The sequence below is a fragment of the Carcharodon carcharias genome, chromosome 2, assembly GCF_017639515.1.
Source record: "Carcharodon carcharias isolate sCarCar2 chromosome 2, sCarCar2.pri, whole genome shotgun sequence".
In the NCBI taxonomy this organism is placed as follows: domain Eukaryota; kingdom Metazoa; phylum Chordata; class Chondrichthyes; order Lamniformes; family Lamnidae; genus Carcharodon; species Carcharodon carcharias.
This window is the reverse complement of record NC_054468.1, coordinates 206,437,498-206,459,586: the sequence shown is the minus strand read 5'-3', so window position 1 is coordinate 206,459,586 and position 22,089 is coordinate 206,437,498. Positions and strand designations below refer to the sequence as shown.

General features: G+C 42.7%; 1 protein-coding gene across 1 annotated transcript in view; it reads right to left on the bottom strand.

Moving 5' to 3' along the window:
* msh2 (mutS homolog 2 (E. coli)) overlaps nt 1–22,089 on the bottom strand; it is a 77,670-nt gene that overhangs the window by 52,491 nt on the left and 3,090 nt on the right. Inside the window, exons 3-6 of the mRNA XM_041181846.1 lie at nt 21,140–21,418; nt 10,691–10,837; nt 8,686–8,835; nt 4,836–4,969 (exon numbers count right to left, since the gene is read on the bottom strand). Of these exons, the coding sequence (XP_041037780.1) occupies nt 4,836–4,969; nt 8,686–8,835; nt 10,691–10,837; nt 21,140–21,418 (710 nt within the window). The remainder of the gene's footprint in view (nt 1–4,835; nt 4,970–8,685; nt 8,836–10,690; nt 10,838–21,139; nt 21,419–22,089) is intronic.

Below are 22,089 nucleotides of genomic sequence, written 5' to 3'. Positions count from 1 at the left end.
CTGCCCGTGTCCTAATTTGTACTAAGTCCCATTCAACCATCACCCCTTTGCTCGCTATAAAAACAAAAAACTGCGGATGTTGGAAATCCAAAACAAAAAATAAAAAATACCTGGAAAAACTCAGCAGATGCTGCCAGACCTGCTGAGTTTTTCCAGGTTTTTTTTATTTTTTGTTACCCCTTTGCTCGCTGACCTACACTGGTTACCAATCTGGCAACACTGCAATTTTAAGATTCTCACCCTCAGGTTCAAATATCACCATGGCCTTGCTCTTCCCTACCTCCAACATCCTCCAGTCAAACTGTCCACAGATCTCAGCATTCCTCCAATTCAGGTCTTTTGTGCTTGCCTCCACTCCTTTGCCCGACCATTAACAGCTATGTGTTCAACTGTTTAGTCCCTAAGCTTTGGAATTTCCTCTCCAAACCTCTATCTCCTTCTTTAAGATGCTCCTTGACTAAGATTTTAGTCACCTATTATAAAATCTACTTTTTGCTTGGTTTTTGTCAGATTATGCTTCTGTGAAGTGCTTTAAAATGTTTCACTAATATAAAGGTGCTAAGCCAATACAAGTGTTTGGTCAAGCTCAGTGCCAGCATCTAACAGCCAAAGTTGGTTTCCTTACTGTAGTCGGGGCAAAGTCACAATTTAAAGTGACCCAAGCCTTTGCCGTTATTGGTTTTCATACACAGAAGTAAAAGACAGAGCTTGTCTGTCACTGTATAATTCCTTCAGAATCTCAGGTTGTTTTCAAAATGTCAACAACGTCAAAACTCCAGTGTTTAGTTGAACCGAAGAGAGGATATTTGGAGTCAAGGGAAAATTTTAAAAGTATTTGCTGAAACTTGATAGCTCACTGACTAATTCTTATCCCACCACTGCAGGTATCCCAATCCACCGAAACTGCCCACCTATTCTCTGCAGAAATTGCAGCACCTGAAACCTGCTTGAACTGGTTAGAATGGGAGTGCCTATTTAAGGTATACTCATACACCCCTAAGGCAATGTTCCTCCTAGGTTACAGGAACTCTCTCATCACTGTTGATTAAAAAAACTCAGAAATGCTTTCCAGTCAAAACACAAAGATAAAGTTAGTATGCTTTCTATTGATCACACACTAATAACCATTTACAGCCTCTCCACCTAGAAAAACAAGACTGCTACAGCTTCTCAGGATCCTGTGTGCCTATTCATTTGTTTCCTTTTGAAGTGTTTTAAATAATTATTATTCCTTCCCCTTTGGTAGAACAACAACAGAGTACTCGGAAACAGATGCACAGAAAGCAAAGGCGGGCCTGCACATGATCCAGAGTGGAGATTGAAGCAATTCGTGGCTGAGCAACATGGATTAACAAAAAACAAAATCCCAGTCTGTGTGAAATTAGTGATCCCAGATGGGGCAATAGTAGGAGCCCTCTAATTGGCCTAAGCACTTTGAGGTGGTGGCAGGAGGAGGCAGGCAGAATTAGACAAGATTCCTGACCCTGTTACTGATTATCTAGCAACTGCCCCTGCTGGAGCTGCATGCGCAGCCACTGATTAATGGACAGGATTTAAATGGACTGGATTGGGTTTGGCATCATCTGCCAAGCTTTCTCACCCCACTCCAGTGTTAGAGGAAGGGGAAAACGGTAGGAAAACAAAGATGACTACATACACATATAAGACACACATTGCTGCCCAATTTTGTACATAACTAACATGCACACGTAAAACAATTAAACTTAGCCCAAAATAAATCCTCATGTGCTGTTTTGTATGGGCTGGGTACGGTTGCTGGAAAGGAGGGATGGCACAAATGGACAGAAGTGGCAGACTAGGCCTAGGTGAGGTTCAGAGTGAACTTGGAACAATGGAAGTCTGGCCAGGATGAACTTACTGGTTGCTGCTACTCAACTCAACCAGAAGAGTGTCTGTCAAATTCTTTGCAATGTAAACATGTTTTAAGGGCAATGCCGGCTGTGAAGCACCTGTGGATAATTTACCATAAAGGCACTGAATAAATGCAAGCTGTTTTGCTGCTTATCTACAAGACACTAATCACGTAACTGTGGCCATCCCTGGTGTTACTCAAGTCAGATTATATGCCTGTTTTATATGAGCAAGAATGTTATAGCATTAAACCCACAATTCTGCTAAAAATAGAGCAACGTTCCTTTAAGGTTATAAATTTCAGTTGTAAGTGGGGGATTACTTGATTTGGTTGATTTCAGGAAAAAGATTACAAGATTGGTTTAGAAGCACCCAGCAGTTCAAGGTTGTGTTGTATCTGTAACCACACAGTCAGTCAACCTCTGAACTATTCTCATTTCTTCTAATCTCCAAATATACGGTCTTACACGATCTTGTTATTCTCACAGATAATGTTCTTTCACTAGATTGCTTGCTTCAATTCATTCACATTATCCCATTTTTAAAATATCTTTGATATCCAATATGAATGCATGTTACGCTTGTAAAAGGAAACAGCAGTAGCACCACTTGCCCATCCAGCTCAATCAGGTCCTCCTGTGAACAGTGAACACTTTGGTAGCACAGAGGATTAAACACTGGCACAAAGGTGTCAATTAGCCTAAACCATGCAAGATTTGAACTGTTAGGTCTAACATTGGTTAGAAGTTAAGAGGAGGATGGTACAATGTTACATTATTCAGCTTAATTTACCTCTGCATCATTAAATGCCATTGATAGAAAACTGCACTGAATGGGATTAATTTTTGTTGCTCAATCATTCCCCAACACTGACTTTGGGATTTTATTGATAGCAGCCTGAACCCACTTTGCACTGCAATTGTAATGACTACACTATATGGTAATCCTAGATTCAGAGTCCACACTGAAACATAGTGACAAGTTCATTGTTTGCTTCCACTTTATTATATAGCTAGATTATTTTTCAATTTTCAGCTCTTAGTCACTGTTGCAAATCAACGAAATAAGGTAGATCATACTCCCCCAGAGGGTCATGATGGTTAAATGTACATCCCTTAATATAACTACAACAGTAACATATTTTTTACATTAAAGACGCTATATAAGAGAGCCATTGCTTTTCACAGGAGCATTATAAAGTAATATATGACACAAAGCCAAATGAGGAGGTTATTAAAAACAAAAAACTGCAGATGCTGGAAATCCAAAACAAAAACAGAATTACCTGGAAAAACTCAGGTCTGGCAGCATCAGTGGAGAAGAAAAGAGTTGACGTTTCGAGTCCTCATGACCCCATGCACACAGCACATTCATTTAGATAATATCACCACCTTCAACGCCTGTGTTCTTTTGTCTGTGACATCTTTTGATTATCTGCTCCTAACACTGCTTGCTTGTCCCTACAACCACACCACCACCCCCCACTTCTCTCCTCCCACCCCCTCCAACCTTAAACCAGCTTATATTTCACCCCTCTCCTTAGATTCACTCAGTTCTGTTGGAAGGGTCATGAGGTTTCGAAACGTCAACTCTTCTTCTCCGCCGATGCCGCCAGACCTACTGAGTTTTTCCAAGGAGCTTATTAAGTCAGATGACCAAAAACTTGGTTAATAAGGTAAGTTTTAAGGAGTGTCTTAAAGGAGGAAATGAGGTAGAGAGGTGAAGAGTATTCCATAGTTTAGGACTTATGTAGCTGACGGCACAGCCACCAATGGCAGATCAAATCAAATCGGGGACAAACAACAAGGCAGAATTAGAGCAGCACGCTTATCACAAGAGGATTGTGGGGCTGAAGGAGATTACAGAAAAAGGGAGGGGCGGGACCATGGAGGGATTTGAAAGCAAGGATGAGAATGTTAAAATATGTTGCTCGAACGGGAGCCAATGTAGGTCAGTGAGCACAGGGGTGACAGGTGAGCAGGACTTGGTACAAGGGTCACAAGCTCCGGTGTTTTGGATGGTGTCAAGTTTAGGGAGGGTAGAATGTGGGATACCAGTCAGGAATGCATTGGAATTGTTAAATCTAGACAGAAAGAAGGCATGATTGAACTAAACCATAAAGACCAGGAAGGTCACAGGCGTAAGTTAGCACAGCTTAGCTGCTGTGGTCATGATGACGATGGCAGATATTTTGCAACCAAAGATCATGGGAAGACTTGTCTCTGCGGCTGTTGGCGTGATCATTTGTGACTAATCTGCAGGCTCTTGAGCAGCTGGGGCACAGGAGCTCCTGATTTCGAGGGCCTCTTTGTTTATGTAGCGAAGGCAAATCCCTAAAGCCAAGCAATAGCCTCTTCATTTGCTGAGTTTAAGGCAATTAGTCCATGGCTTAGTCTGCAGAGGGGGCACTCCTCGGTAATGTGCAGCATTGTTTGTTTCTTCCTACAAGTGTATATGGGGTTTGTACTGAGGCCCCAGCAGGAGACGTTGACTGCACAGGGGTCCTGAACCTATTTATCAAGAACTACTCTTGCCATGATAGTTCAAAGCCTGCCATTCGACAGATGGGGTTTGTCACAAGGAACTTGTTAGTGACTTCCTGTGTTTCTCATTCCTTGATCTAGAGGGGGATGGGCTCTAACATAAACAGACTCCTTCCATTATCTGTTGTAGTCAGAAATAGGATCAATGCAATTGGCCTCAATGCACAAGCTGAGGGAAAGAGTTAGTCTGAGATCTTGCTTCTCACCCTTGGTCAATGATCCGCCTACTGAAAAGTATTGAATGTTGGGAGACAAGAGAGGGTTAAGCTTGGGTAAGGTGCCCAACCCCTTTACATCCCTGTTGAATACTCTAATGACCATCACCTCCGGGGTGTGGCAAAGAATGCCCATTTGGGCATAGCACCATACGACAGTTGCTACTTGTAGAACTAGAGACATTTTTTAAATATAACGGCCTACCTCTCCTCAATCCTATTTTTATCCATCAGCGGTTGTTTGATCCACTGGTTGACGAGACGCTGTCCCTGAGGAGTTTTACACTTGTTCAGCAAACCAGCCAAAGACTGTGTATTGCTGGAATCTTCTGATGATCCCTATGATAAAAGAATATGGCAGGTTATATCCTTCACCCTCTCAATGTTTTTGTCCCAGTTCTTCTATCACAATATTCTGTTCAATAAATGAAATGAAAAGAACTTAAGAGGGTCATGAACATTGTGTGTGTGTCATTCACTGATGGCACACGCTCATTTCTTAACAATAAGGGCCGTAATTTCCGACTGGCGCCTGAAAGAGCTGGCCCACAGAAATTAGAAGAAATAAATGCACACTTACCTGGTCTTGGAAATTGAGTTGCCACTTCCAATCACCAGAGCTGCTTGGGGCCTGCATCGAATGAGTCCTTGCAGACCCCAGAGAAGTGTAGATCTAGTGTATCCAAGGAGGCCATGGCCCCCCTACTCTTATTTTTTAACAGCACTTGCTGCTGTAAAGCAGGTAAATTTAAAGGTCCAGGGAAATTGACAGGCCAGAGAGAAGGTAAGTGTCTAAGGTAAGTGAATAGGATTTGGGGGTGTCCGGAGGTCAGGGGTGGCCAGGGGTTGGGGGGTTGTGTTTTGTTTTTGTGGGGGGTGGTGGTGGAAGTCTTGTGGAATCAGTTTAGGTCTTTACAATAGTTACTCAGAAGTAGAAGTTATAATTCTTCTAACTTTTTCGGGTAACTATTAATATAACCCTGGCAGAACCATCCAAAGTTTACGATTTAAATCACATTTTCGGATGGTTCCCAGCGCAGCGCAATTATCCAGAGGAAGTTGGCACTTCTGGGCAATTGACATGCAAACCCTTGCTTTGGAATTTGCCAGAGGGGTTCCCCATTTGGAGTACCCGCCAAATCTGACTGTGGGGAGTGCGGAAGTTACGGGCCTAAGTAAATTACGTTAAAATTTCAATTTTGTCAATATTACATTGTATAGTCTTTTCTCTTCCCCCTGATCTTGCTTTAGGGCCATTTACCCAAGTTCCACAACAACAAAAATGTGGAAACTTTTAAGGCCCAATGTGTCAAAACTAAACCTCCTAAATTAACTTGCTGCAGCAAAACTTGTCTAAAAGGAGGAGGCACCATTTTGTGGATACCAGTGACAATACGATAACCATTTGTTTTTACACCTTTTCAGTTCTGTCACAATAAAAAGCATTTAAGTATTGATTAATTACAGAAAATACAGAGTGCAAAGTTCTAGCAAAAACTAGAATGCCTGAACTCAATGTGAAATCTGAGTTTTGCTGTATCTCAGCCAAGCCAGGAGATGGAAGACCCATTGGTAACAGGATATCCTAGCAACACGAGAGGAGTAAAGGGAATCTATCAACCTTTCAAAACCCTATTAAAGACAGAGTTCAGTATGATTTTCCTTCCTTCCTCCCTGATACTCTATAGTAAACATCATTCCTTTAACCTGGCCCCTCTGCAACACATTAAACACACAGAACAGGGGGCAATTAATCCCAACAGTAATGGAACATCAACTTTGAAAATATTCAAATATAATAACTTGCTAAAGATTTTGTATTTCCAGAGAGGGGTTGGAAAAATGAAGGATTAGGAAAAAGAGGAAAAGAACAAGTGAGTTATTTGATCATGACATGTGGCAAGTGTAGCATGCATGGGAGGAACAGGTCATCTTTGGCTTACGGTTTTCCACAGTTGCAGGTTTACTTCACCTCATGGCTGGGCCTGTTGTAGTCTGAACCTGCTGTAGACTAATTGATGAGAGATTGATTATTTGCTATGATTAGTCAACAACAGTATTGTATTGTGCAAATGCTAGAATTTTAGAAGACAAATTACCTCTTCAAAAATTCTGCGTCATTCGACAGGCGGTTGGCTGCATAAAGGGGGAGTGGGACGTTTCAATGGAATGATGACCTGGATGGCCCAAATTTCCTCCCTTATCTGCTTGTATTGTGGTAAACAATGGAGGGTTACCATAGAGAAGGACCCAGCTTTGCACATAAAATTCCCATATATTCTGTGCCACTCACAGCTGTACTACAAAGTGTAATATATAAGCAGTGTTTCCCCAAATAGAGGAAGAGAAGGGGGAAGAAACAGAAACAAAAAATAAATTATCCTGATGTTACCCTACTAAAAGACCCGAGTGTGCTCATACAAGGAGTGCAATTCGCTAACACACAGGTACAGCAAGCAATTAGGAAGGCAAATGGCATGTTGGCCTTTATTGCAGAGGGGATTGAATACAGGAATAAAGAATCCTCGCTAGAGTTGTAGAAGGTTTTGGTGAGACCACATCTGGAGTACTATGTGCAGTTTTGGTCTCCATATTTAAGAAAATACACTTGCATTGGAGGCGGTACAGCAAAGGTTCACTAAATTGGTCCCTGGGAGGCTCAGCAAACTGGGTCTATTTTCTCTGGAGTTTAGAAAAGTAAGAGGCAATTATCATTGAAACATACAAGATTCTGAAGGGGCTTGATGGGTAGAAGATTGTTTCTACTGGTCAGGAAATCTAAAACACAGGGACACAGTCTCAGGGTAAGGGACTGATCATTTAGGACTGAGATGAGGGGAAATTACGTCACTCAAAGGTTGTGAATCGTTGTAATTCTCAACCCAAGGATTGTGGATGCTCCATCATTGAATACATTTAAGACTGAGATGAACAGATTTTTGGTGTCTCAGGAAATTAAGGGATATGGGAAATTGAGCTGTGAGTGGCACAGAATATATTGGAATTTTATGTGCAAAGCTGGGTCCTTCTCTATGGTAACCCTCCATTGTTTACCACAATACAAACAGATAAGGGAGGAAATCTGGGCCATCTAGGACATCATTCCATTGAAACGTCCCACTCCCTTCCCCTTTATGCAGCCAACCACCTGTCGAATGACGCAGAATTTTTGAATAGGTAATTTGTCTTCTACAATTCTAGCATTTGCACAATACAATATTGGCGTTGTTGACTAATCCTAGCAAATAATCAATCAATCTCTCACCAATTAGTCTACAGCAGGTCCAGACAACAGAATTGAGGGAAGTGGAGTTGAAGCCCAAGAACAGCCATGATCGAACTGAATGGCAGAGGCCACATGGTCTACTCCTGTTTCTATTTCTTGTGTTCAAGCACAATGCAGACTTTTGAGGGTTTAGCTGTCCTGGCATTAGACCATGTACTCACCCACAGGAAGTGCATAGAGAGAGATCGAGAAAGAGGAAGGTGAGAAAATGTCTTGAGAATAGAAAAGGGAATTTAACTCTTCCACCTCTTTCATATGACAATGCACACCAGCTGTACTTCAATCTGTAGCATTTTGCAGGAACGTGGTAATTTAATATGGAACTTTAGCACATATACTTACCTTACTGAATCATGCGTCAATAACTGTCCTCCTTCCCCTCTTAATGGTTAGTCCAACTGTATTTACAGAACTCCACAAAGAGCCTTGTGCACAATTATCCAGTGTATTACACTGGTGATTGTTTCTGTAATGTTTATAGTATCTACACTAATCTGGGATTTTCTATCCTGCTGAATAACTTTTAGCACATTGTGCAAAGTATTATACATTAATTCACTGTACTTACCCGAATACTAAAGTTCCCCTTTGCTAAACCACTGGAAATATGAACTACTGTCATACAATGTGGTCTGAATTATTGAGCTCTTGTAGCTGTGTGACATGCTCCATAGCAGCTACGGGTTAATGTGCTGGAATCTTCTTCCCTTCCTTTAAGGACAGTTGTCTTCAGACTGACAGATACAAGAATCAGGCCCAGGGCTCTCACCTGAAAAAGATTGAGTGCACTGACAGCTGCATTGTCCAGTCTCATATACTGGCTCAGGTCAAAGGTCATCAACTCATATTGGCCGAAGTTAGTTTTGTCAGACAGGAGCTCCAAATATTTGATCACAGCAGAAACAGAAGACATGGCGACCTTTAGAAATTGAAAGAAAATCTGCATTAGCCATGTAGTCCCCAATACAGTAAAGCTGCACTAACCACAGTAAAAATGATGCACTTATCAACTACATAACAGATCGGTCCTTGCAGATTTGTTCTGCATTTGCAGTTACTATCCTAAGCAACTAAACAGTAACATGTAGGTTGCAGTTAAAATAGCCACAGACAACAAAAAATAGAGGGTGATTTGTTTAAGTGCATTATCGCGCGGCTTGGAGGGAAAATTAGTTGCATCCCATTTCACAAGCTTATTCTTCTGTATCCTAGTTGTAACATTAGTCTCAATGCTAATTAATTGTTTACTTTTTTAAGCCAGTCAGATATCTGACACACATACCATTGTCATGCAAGAGTCTCCAAGCTCATGAAAAGTCTACACACCAAGTTTCTGTCTGCTTGATACAGGGAGTCCACTCTGCATTAATACTCACCCCATCTGGGTGAAACTTGAGCTAAGGCTTAAGGAGCCCCAAACAAGCTGAGTTTAATCAACTGGAACCTTAGCTTACCATCACCAAACTGGTAACCTTCCCATAACCCACTTAGGCAGCATAGCCTTAAGGCTGGGGCACTGGCTTTCCTAGTTTCTTAAATAAAGTGGGATGAATCTTATCCTCCAGTGGCAGGTCCTACATCTCAAATGTTTCTATTAGTGAATCAAGCTGACTGCTTCATGATTAACCATACACTAGAGTATTGTTAATGTCTTCCTCTGGATTACTGAGTCTGCCCCAGTCAATTTGGTTCCATATAATTTAAACCCACAGAATCAAATTTGATATCTATCTGGTTCACCAGTCAGAATATTTAACCAGTGACCCAGCAACCCACCTCAGCCTTTTAAAAAAAAATTTAAGTGAGGGAGGCCAAATTGCAGGATGGCATTCCAGGCCAGGGAGCATTTCCAGTGCATGGAGGGACAGGTAAATGAGCAAATAAACACAAATATTTCAGAGTTTACAACATCAAATAAATATTTCCTAGGCATCAAGCTTTCTCAATGCATAAATCTTCAGAGAACTGTAAATGTTAGCATGGATACAGTACCAGCAAAAGTAGCACAGGATGGTGGCATGTGCATTCACATGCATGACTCACAAGGGACTGCTCCTACTCTTTTAACTATGGGAGGGTTTATGAATCGAATTCCTCTCCAAAAGGGCCAGGAAAGTCAATATTTCACTTGCCACACTTCATTAGGGTACTTTTTTAGGATAGCAACTGCAGAAGCTTGGAATCAGATTAGCCATCCATCTACCCGGTTGGTTTCAGACTTTGCATGAAGTAGGGACAGCATAGAAAATAACTGTGGAAAGAGTTTTATCCACTTGCTAAGTGAAAAGTATACCATTTCCCAGCAAAGTTGCTTGTGATGAACAGAAAAATGAAATCAGTAATTAAAGCAAAATACTGCAGGTGCTGGAAATCTGAAGTAAAAACAGAAAATTCTGTAAATACTCAGCAGGTCTGGCAGCATCTGTGGAGAGAGAAACAGAGTTATCATCGAGTGGAAAATGACTTATCTTCCTCAATAAGTGTACTTGAAGTCCGAAAATTTTAAAGGAGTACAGGTGGAAATGTTCTGTTTAACTATAAGACAAAAGATTGCGGTACATTAAATATAACTGAAATAAAACCAGAAAATGCTGGAAATACACAGGCCTGTTGTAGTGAAACACTAATGCTATTTCTCTCTTCAAAAATGCCACCAGATCACTAAGTATTTCCAGTATTTTCTGTTTCTATTTCAAGCATCCAAGTATTTTGTTTTTACAGAACACAGTAAGTCTTGTTTTGCAGAACTCTCTCACGAAGGTCACTTTACTCACCTGTTTTTCCATCTCTGGTAAAGCAGCACTTGACACTTGCTCCCCTTTTTTAGCTTTCAGAAGTCGGTTCAGATCCTGTACAATGTCTTTATTTGTAAACTCACTTTTCTTTCTATCCGTAATCAATATGCCTCCTCGTTGTACGACCTGTATTATAGACAAATAAACACAAAATGGCACAATCTAGCTGATTATTTCAAAGCTAACTGAATGCGTATCACTGTATGGTTGTTAGAGGGGCTTGTCAGCCACCACTCCCCCACCCACCCCCAAAGCCCAGAAAACTCAAAATGCAATTAGACTAAAAACATGTCAGCTGTGGCTCAGTTGCTAGGACTCTTGCCTCTGAATCAGAAGGTTGTGGGTTCAAGTCCCTAAGACTTGAGCACAAAAAACAAGGCTGACAATCAAATGCAGTACTGAGGGAGTGCTGCACTTTTGCAGGTGTCGTCTTTTGGATGAGATGTTAAATTGAGGCCCTACCTATCTGCCCTTTCAGACGTACTTTAAATGATCCCATAGCACTGTTATAAAGAAGAGCAGGGGAGCTATTATCCCTGGTGTCCTGGCCAACAGTTATCCCCAACTCAACATCACAAAACAGAGTTTCTGGTCATTATCACAATGCTGTTTGTGGGAGCTTGCTGTAAATTGGCTGGAATAGTTCCTACATTACAACAGTGATCACACTTAAAGTACTTCACTGGCTGTAAAGCACATTGGAACGTCCTGTCGTCATGAAAGACACTATATAAATACACAAGTCACTCCTTTCTCTAATAAATAATTTTCCCTCCCAAAACATTAACATTTCCCTCAAACATGTCTACCCACAAAACCTTGCCTTTGGCCAATCAAGATTTGAACTGGAGGGACTGGATTATACAGGGGTAGGCTCAACGTACCCCAGCATAAATCTCAGGGCAAGCCCGCCACCATTTGGCCGGCTTGCCCCACTTTAACTTTTAGAGCAACGGCCCTTTCTCTCCTTCTTAGGGAGTTCCTCTGAATCAAAGATGACTTGCTTCCACTCCAGTTCGAGGGGTTCTGAGATGGCTGAAAAGTCCAACTGCAATCTGCAGACTCTGCCACATATGGGGCAGATGGTGCTTGAAAGGTTGGGTAGGTAAGCTGTTGGGAGGTATGTGCACTCCCTCCAATGCCTTGACTTCAGCTTTGCACATTCCTGACGAAGTCTCAATTCCTGACGAAGCCTTCCCAAATGAACCTTTTTCATTTTGATCGGTCACAAACCAGGGTCTCCCCACAAATCGACAGGCACATTTGACCTCTTCAGGGACGCTTTAAGGGCATCCCCTAAAGCGTTTCAGCTATCCAGCTGGCTGCAACCAAGTTCCAGTAGAGCAGTTGCTTTGGGCATCAGGCATAAGAGCAGCATGTCCTGTGTAGCCGAGCTGGTTTTGAGTGATTAACACCTCAATCCTGGGCAAGCTGGGTTGGAAGAGGACTTTGCTGTTGGACCGTCTTTCCTGTGACCGGATTTGGAGGATCTTGCAAAGGCACCACTGGTGGTACTTCTCCGGTGCTTTGAGATGCCTGCTGTAGGTTGATCAAGCCTCTGAAACATATGGGAGTGTGGGGATCACTGTTGTCCAGCAAACCATGACTTTAGTCTCAGATTTGAGATCCTAGTCCTCAAATACTCTTTCCTCAGGTCGGCCAAAGGCCAAGCTTTGGAGACTATGATAAATTTCAGTGTCTATGGCTGCCTTCGGTGAGAGGTTGGTCCCAAGGTATGGCAAATGATCCACATTTTCCTTCTTTATTGATCGGGGGTGTTTAGCTGAGGGAGCTGGTTGAGGGACATTAGTTTTCTGATTGTACGAGGCCAGATGTCTTTCTGTCTTCAGCAGGAAGCCTCACCTCATAAAACTGCTGGCCAGTCGGAGATCAGCAGCCCTGTGCCACACTTGGATCAGTGGCCACTGCCAGTATTGCAGCAGGCCCAGAAGGAAGAGGATCCAAGGATACCCCCCAAATACCAGTAAGCCCAGAATTTTGCTGGGATCAGATTGGCAGGCCTTGGCGAGCCTTGGCGAGGGGCTGGACGGATGTGGGAAGGCAAAACTGTGGAGGGGCAGGGGCACTAATTGCACACTTAAGGGCCTCAATTGAGCCACAGGTAGGCAGCCCGCCACCGATGGATTGGCACCCTAATTCTGGGTCTGCCCACCTGTTTTCCCACCCACAGGTGACCCATAAAATTCAAGGTGTTCCGATTATAAGGGGAAAGTGCAGTTGCGTTAGGGTGTCAGAACAGAAAGAAATATTACCAAATCTGCTTTACCTTGGGTGATCCAAGATGTGCAAAAGCGAGCTCAAGGCACAAAGACTTCTCTGACAGTCTTCTTAAGGAAGGGAGCTCAGCCAGAGTACATAGTTATGCCTTGGTATTAGAGAGGGGAGGAACTCTCATGCAGGCCCTGGGAGAGCCAGACCATAATTTGATGCTTATCCCAGGGATTAAGCAAAGCCTGGAAGGATGTGGAGGACCAGCGGCAAATACAATGGGTTGAATGCCAAAAGTGAAGGAATAACAAAGGTCCTTAGGGTAAATGTAACAGCATGGCATTGGTATGAGAGAAAGAGAAGTCCTGGTAAGAAATTTCAGATAGCAGTCTCTCTGGTCAATCAATAACTCTTTGGAGTGTAACCAGAGTTAAGTACTTTGCATTCAAAAGACCTTTGCCAATCACTTTGCTCTTTAAAATCAATTGTCAAATGGCGTGCATCAGACTAATAGCTTGGATCATTGCTTTTATAATTCGTGACATCAGAACTCTGCTCAAGCCCATGCAGAAACATAGAAGAAAAATAACTCCCATGACACACTGATTGATAATTGAAGAAAGGCAGTAAAAACCTACATTCTTGCCCCAGTGGAAAATTACTGAAACAAACACTAGCTGGAACTTTTTCAAACTCAAATGGGCAAAAATGTGCAATCTGAACAAAAAAGCTTGGTTTCATTGTAAAATTGAGAGCATAATTATTTCATATACAGGAAAGTGTACCCAAACCCATATGCATGTTCTTGTGCTAAGCCATGAAGGTCAGAGAACGCCTAATTTCAGTGTGTGGAACAAGCTTGAGAGGCTATACAGCCTATTCCTGTTCCTATGTTCCAGACCCTGATCTATGATGAGTTTGGTGACATCATCTGCAATGATAGTATAAATGGGCTTCTGTAATCAGCTGCATTGCTATGGATTAGGAAGAGCAAAACCTCACCAGACTCCAGCACCTAATCATTAGTTAGTTGACCTCCAAAGGAAAGCGTCTCTATGTGGACATTAACTGGAATTTTGTAGTGCAAAAACAGGCTATTCGGCCTGACGAGTCAATACTACAACTGGCATAACAAATTCTGAGCTACAGAGGAAAAAATCTACAAGGTTTGCCATTTTAAATGCTATCCAATGATGTTTAGTTTAAAATATCTGTGATGACATCAGGCTTACATTGAATTCAAGACTGTACAAAATAGAAAGAGGCCATTCTGCCCAACTGATTCATGCTTCACAAGAGACTCTTCCCACTTTACTCCATCTCATCCTATCAACATATCCTTCTATTCCTTTCCCCCTAATGTACATATTTAGCTTCCTCTTTTATATAACTTGCCTCAACTGCTTCACACACTGGTAAATACAACATTCTCACTACTTAAGTAAAATAGTATCATCTGAATTCCTTATTGGATTTACAAGTGATTGTCAGGGATAGAATGTGTGTGTTCCCTTATTACCCATGATCAGTACGTTTTCTACAGGAAGGTATGCCTTTCCTTATCCCACTGAGTGTCTATCTCAATCAAATAATTCAGTAGTAAGTTTTTGAGAGTTTAAAAGTAAAACTAGTTATTCATTCTGACACACTTACCCTCAAATTAAACGCAATATCTCATTCACTCATTCTCTCTCACACCCAAAGGTTAGATACAGATAAGATAATACACTATTACAGATATTAGCAATCTCAAGTCTCTGGCTTGATCCCCGGTCTCCCATGTGGCAGGCCTGTAGTTTCGTAGATTGTTTTGGTGCTTTAAATGTGAAGTGAGGGTTTTTCAAAGCAAGTATCCACAGCAGGTTGTGAGGTTTCTTGTCGTCGAATTTCTAGAAGGTTGGTTCTCAAGTGAACTTTAGCTAGAATAGGTTATATACTTTGCCTGAGGTTTTGCAGTTTTTCTCCTAGTGTGATTCACAGACTACCTGAACCTATAGTTCCAATGGTTCTAACTAAAAACAGCTGCTAAGTGGACCAAGAAAACATGGCTGTCTCACCATGTGACTTTTCACAAGTTCAAGGTCTTTTCCAAATAGAAGGTTGATAGAGTCCATTCACTTCCGTCTGACAAATTGAGATTCCACCTTCCCTTTTGTCCAGCATGAAGCAAGGAGGTAGGCAGTTGGTCAATTCTAACGTCCTTTTGTATTGGCTCACCTTTAAACAAAGGTGTGTGAATTCCCAACCTTCTTCAGCTACTTCAAAAATGACCTTTTCTCCGTCATAAGGTCAGAAGTGGGGAAGTTTGCTGATGATTGCACATTGTTCAGCACCATTCACAACTCAGATACCGAAGCAGTCCATGTCCATATGCAGCAAGATCCGGACAATTTTCAGGCTTGAGCTGATAAGTGACAAGGAACATTTATGTACCAGGCAATGACCAGCTTCAACAAGGAAGAATCTAAACATCGCCCCTTGACCTTAATGGCATTACTATTGCTGAATCCCCCACTATTTACACTCTGGGAGTTACCATTGACCAGAATAGTGCTATCAGGTGGCACATGCTCAGCAACAACCTGCTCACTGATGCCCAGTTTGTGTTCCGCCAGGGCCACTCAGCTCCTGACCTCATTACAGCCTTGGTTCAAAAAAGGAACAAAAGAGCTGAACTCCTGAGGTGAGGTGAGAGGTGACTGCCCTTGACATGAAGGCCACAAGTGATCGATTGCGGCATCAAGGAGCCCTAGCAAAACTGGAGTCAATGGAAATCAGGGGGAAAACTCTCTGCTGGTTGGAGTCACACCAAGCACAGAGGAAGTTGGTTGTGGTTGTTGGAGGTCAGTCATCCCAGATCCAGGACATTACCCCGAGGAACTCCTGCAGTGATGTCCTGGGCCCAACCATTTTCAGCTGCTTCATCAATGAACTTCCTTCCATCATAAAGGTCAGAAGTTCACTGATGATTACACAATGTTCAGCACCATTTGTGGCTCCTCAGATACTAGAGCAGTCCATGTCCAAATGCAGCAAGACCTGGACAATATCCAGGCTTGGGCTGACAGGTGGCAAGTAACAAGTAACATTCACGCCACACAAGTGCCGGGCAATGACCATCTCCAACAAGAGAAAATCTAACAGTCGCCCCTTGACATTCAATGGCATTGCCATCACTGAATCCCCCGCTATCAACATCTTGACCAGAAACTGGACTAGCCACATAAATACTGTGGCTACAAAAGCAGGTCAGAGGCTAGGAATCGTGCAACAAGTAACTCACCTCTTGACACCCCAAAGCCTGTCCACCACCTACAAGGCACAAGTCAGGAGTGTGATGGAATACTCCCCACTTGCCTGGATGAGTGCAGCTCCCACAACACTCAAGAAGCATGACATCATCCAGGACAAAACAGCCCGTTTGATTGGCTCCACATCCACAAACATTCAATCCTTCCACCACTGACACACATAAGCAGCAGTGTCTACCATCTACAAGATGCACTGCAGAGATTCACCAAGGCTCCTTAGAAAACATCTTCCAAACCCACGACCACTATCATCTAGAAGGACAACGGCAGCAGATAGATGGGAACACCACCATCTGGAAGTTCTCCAAGCCACTCACCATCCTGACTTGGAAATATATCGCCCTTCCTCACTGGGTCAAAATCCTGGAACTCCCTTCCTAACAGCACTGTGGGTGTACCTACACCACATGGACTGCAGCAGTTCAAGAAGACAGCTCACCACCACCTTCTCAAGGGCAACTAGAGATGGGTAATAAATGCTGGCCCAGCCAGTGAAGCCCATGTCCCGTGAATGAATGAAAAAAAAACTGAACTGGACCAGCCATATAAACACTGTGGCTACAACAGCAGGTCAGTGGCTAGGAATTCTGTGGTGAGTAGCTTACCTCTTTCTAAAGCCTGTCCACCATCTACGAGATGCAATACTCTCTACTTGCCCAGGTTAGTGCAGTCCCAACCACACAGAAATCTTGACATCATCCAGGACAAAGCAGCTCGCTTGATTCACATCCCATACTCCTCCAATGCAGTGTCAGCAGTGTGTACCACATAGAAGATGCACAGCAGCAACTCAACAATGGCCCTTAGACAGCACCTTCCAAATTCAGAACCTCTACCCCTAGAAGGACAATGGTAGCAGATGCTTTGAAACGCCACCACCTGCAAGCTCCTCTCCAAGCCACAAACCATCCTGACTTGGAACTATGTCACCATTCCTTTGATGTCCCTGGGCCAAAATCCTAGAACCCCCTTCCTAACAGTGCTGTGGCACTGCGGGTGTACCTACACCACATGGACTGCAGCAGTTCAAGAAGGTGGCTCACCACCACTTTCTAAAGGGTAATTATGGATAGGCAAAAAATTCTGGCCTAGCCAAGCGACATCCACATCCCATGAACAAAAACAAAAATTCTCCGGATGGCTGTGAACGTTCATATTTAATTGGGTATTCACTCAAGATTTGGTACAGTGTGTAAATTGCCAAATGTCACACGAGTTGCAGCAGCCATTTTAATAGCTTGTTTGTGCCCAGTTTTAAAAAGTATTGACTGTAATATGACATCTCTGTACCGGGCATGACATTGATTATCTTGTATTTATAGCCCCTAGTTTTGGACTCCCCTACAAGTGCGTAAATTCTCTATTGGTCTATCACATAGAACTTCTTTATACAGTAAAATCTCGAAGAGTCAAATCCCAGAGGGTCTGCTTCCAAATTCGTGTTAAGCGGAGCTTCGTAGTAGAGACACCATCCCCATGTGAATCCACAGCTGGAGTACTGTGTGCAGTTCTGGTCGCCACATTATAGGAAGGATGTGATTACACCCGAGGGGGTGCAGAGGAGATTCACCAGGATGTTGCCTGGGATGAAACATTTAAGTTACGAAGAGAGGTTGGATAGACTTAGGTTGTTTTCATTGGAGCAGAGAAGTCTGAGGGGCGACCTGATCGAGGTGTACAAGATTATGAGGGGCATGGACAGGGTGGATAGGAAGCAGCTGTTCCCCTTAGTTGAAGGGTCGGTCACAAGGGGACGTAAGTTCAAGGTGAGGGGCAGGAGGTTTAGGGGGGGATGTGAGGAAAAACATTTTACCCAGAGGGTGGTGACTGTTTGGGAGGGTCCCACTGCCTGGGAGGGTGGTGGAGGCGGGTTGCCTCACATCCTTTAAAAAATATCTGGATGAGCACTTGGCAAGTCATAACATTCAAGGCTATGGGCCAAGTGCTAGTAAATGGGATTTGATAGGTAGGTCAGGAGTTTCTCACATGTCGGTGCAGACTCGATGGGCCGAAGGGCTTCTTCTGCACGGTGTGATTCTGTGTAACCCAATAAACCCATAAATGCGGTCCACGTCTAAAACAACAGACTCAAATGGCAAATGAAAACACAGTAAAGCAGTAAGTGTGTGAAAAAGTCTTTATTCAATTTGTTCACACCTTACAATGACCTGACCTTGCAAAAGGCTTGGGCTTTTTTGAGAAAGGCCAAAAGTTAGCTCCAGAAAAATTCATCTTTATCTGCTTAGTGTGCTGCTTTTCCGATGTGTGAGATACAGTCTGCCGTGTCTTCCAATGCAGTCAAACATGTTTTTGGTGTTTTTGTGCCGCACTGTGAAATACCGGAGCATCTCTATAGCCTTGATAACCTGAGAGATGAGCTGCTGTGGTTAGTGGATTTTCACAATCCCTCCAATCAATAACACTTCTAACTTCTGGCGCACACATATGGCAAGCTTAGACAAGTTCAGCTAATCTGGAGTTACCAGTGTGGAATTTTGGCTTCTCATGGACATTGTTCAATGGGATTTGCTACTCTGCTCGCAGTAATAGTCAACAACTTCAACATAACCGGAACTTTGTGCCATCTGAGTTTGACTCATCGTGATTTCACTGTAATTTTAAAAATCTCTAATTAGATCTCCTCTTAGTGCTCCCTTTTTTTAAAAAGAAAAAGAGTCCCAGCCTGTTCAGTCTTTCCTGTTGGTTGTATCTTTTAGTTCTAGTATCATCCTTGTAAATCTTTCTTGCACTTTCTCCCGTGTTTTTATATCCTTTCCTAATATGGAGCCCAGAACTGTTCACAATACACTTAAGCGTGATCAAGCCTAGGGCATATTGAGAAAGGACTTATTGGGTTTGGCTTTGTCACACCATACACAAATAGCCTGCCAACATTCAGCACCATAATGTCCACTTGGATAGGGTGAGTGGGAAAAAAAATCACAATGTCCATAAAGCCAACCATGGGTGCCATGCCTTCAGAAAAGATGGGGTAAAGGAAGGGGAAAAGAGATCCAAGGAGAGTCATGTGTCAGGGGAAACAAGCATCAAGATCTTCAATGAGATTCCAGGTACTTTTCTACACTGCAGTTAAAGAATCTCAAAAAACTTGATATTCTGCACAGTGGTTTCACATCAACAAATCAGAAAGGCCAGTCACTTGCATCATAAAAGTTAGCAATTGGTGCATAATCCATATCTCATAAAAAATTATGCATATGCTTAGGTGTTATTGTCAAGTTCATAACTGAACTACGTAAATAGTCATTACGGGAATTTACAATGTAAACACTTGTCATATTGTCCTTGCACGCATCCCACCACTGGTGGTATGATGGCAAATTATCCTTGCTCCTTGGCCTTCTCAGTGCCCAACCCCACTGACCCACTCCTTTTGCCAATCCTGCTTTTCCAGGCTGTGTGCCACCTCTGCTTGAGTTCCTGTTCTGCTATCAAATATTTGGGCCCACCTCACTTCAGTTCTGTCCTCTTTAGCCCAATTCTCGAGCTAGTCATCTTTTCAAATAGCAGCTAGCAGTTTGTGCACCACAGTTAACACCATGAACACATTAAACCTAGGCACCCTTACTTCTTCACTAAATCCCAGTTAAAGCAATAGGGAGCTTAATCACAATATGGCAACTGTTACAAATATCTAGTGCATGGTTCATGTTAAAATCGTAGGGGTAATTTTTAGTTTTGGGAAGGTTAAAGTATAATTGTAGAAAATTGGATAAATGCAACTTAAGCACCTTGGAGGTGCCAACACAAAAGGTTAGGGCCATGTTGACTTAAAGGGTTAATAGCTGGAAGGGCAAGATCCTAAAACAGCAGGTGGGCCTACTTAGCTGGAGAACTTGAGGTGTGGTGCCTACACTGCTGGCAAAGAATTGCAGTCCAGAGAGATGTTTTGTTTTGGGAATTAAAGCTAAATTAGTTTAAAAGCATTGTGAACCCTGAAAGGCCATGTCATCATGTAGATGGATGGCGCTTAAGAAGGTTCTCTGGTTTCAATTTACCTTTTTGTTTACTGGGAGAGGGAGCTGGTAATTTGGTTTGCAGCTCACAGGGAAGCCCCGGAAGCTGTTTGGTGCAGGTAGGGCTCAGAAGTAGTCCTGGGGACCCAAGAAGGTGGTGGAAGGTCATTGGTTCATTCCTGGAGAGGATTAGGGCTCAGAAGTCCTGAGAATCATTTATAACCCAGTGCAGCCATGAGTTCGGAGAAACCCAGGGGGCAGTTCCAGCTTAATGAAGCTAGGAGTCTGCAGAAGAGCTGGAAAGAGCCTGTAATTAGAGGTGGGAGTGCAGCTTTGTGAATCCTGTGCAGCGCAATCTCAGAAAAGACTGAAAATCGGGAGGTGAGCAGTCGTTCAAGGATGTCCAAGTCTGAGCAGCATTTGAGGGAATTCAGAGGCTAGATCTTCGAAATTGAGGAGTTGGAATCACTCTCGTTAAAAGTGTCTCCCTAAACTATTGTGACTCATGGTGGTCACTGATGTTTGGGTGGGCTGCTGAGAAATCTATGGAATCTGCCTTGGTCGCACCTGCCACTTAACCTGCAGTGGTGTGTGTTCGACTACTGTTTGCCTATTAATTCCCACTTACCTCATGTTAATTCTGAATGTTGAGTACAAGATATTGTAGGGTGTTTTACTTTTCTGACTTTGCATAGTAAAGTTTTTTTAAACTGCAGAATATTGTGGCTTTATTCTCCTAGTGGGTAACTGGGATTTCAAACTTTGTCTACTTTAAACAAAAAATTACTGGTCCCTAACAGGGTTATAAAACAACACTCTAAATATTTGCTCTTCAAGTCTGAGTAGAAATTAAAATTCATGCCATGCTTACCCACTTACACCGAACATTAAATACAAAGACAGAAATTTACCTGTCGAAGTTTAGTGATATCTCCTGCAGCTTCGCCACCTGATAACACACATTCCTTGGGCCCGATCTGCACCAGCAGAGCCTCTAGATTGGAAAACTGATCATTGTCCGGGAACTCGCACACTCCCAGCTTCCGAAGTGTGGAATCGACGTAGCCAACACCAACTAACCTCTGCCCATCTGCTGTTCCTAGTTTAACACCCACTACGCCAGCTGCAGTAGACATATCACTGCTGCCAAAGAGAATCTCTTCGAACTGAGTAAGGTTACCAGGAGACGCCTGTACAGGAAAAAAAGGTTAAAAAAAATTGGATACTCACCAGACAGTAAATCTAGAGATTTTCAAACTACAGATACATCACAATGAAAAAATCGCCTCTCCATGTTGATTCTGAGTCAACAGTGGATTCACAGCCAATGGGCTTATCTGTGCATCACACATTTTTGCTACATTAGCATACTTTAAAGAGAATAAATATAGGAGCAAAGGACTTAGGAGGAGTAGACCATTTGGCCCTTTGAGCCTGCTCTGCCATTTGATAAGATCATGGCTGATATGGTTGTGTTCTCAACTCGACTTTTCTGTCCTGTTGAATCAATATTCAAAAATCTATCTAACTCACCCTTGAATAAATTCAATGACCCAGCCTCCACTGCTTTCTAGGAAAGAGAATTCCACAGACTAGCAATGTTCTGAGAAAAAAATTTCTCATCTCTGTCTTGCCTCTCTCATCAAGATATTTGCTTTGAAACTGAACCTACCCTATTCCATCGCATTCACCTTTCTTACTCCTAGCCTAACTTTCTCTCTTGAAAATCTGGCGTCAGTATACCTTTCGTAGAGATTATCCTCATTATCCTTCTCACTGCTGCCTTATTAGGTTTATATCTGTAGTTTTGGAAATTAAGGAAGCAGCTAATCATCTGGAATGATCCATAATCAATATCATT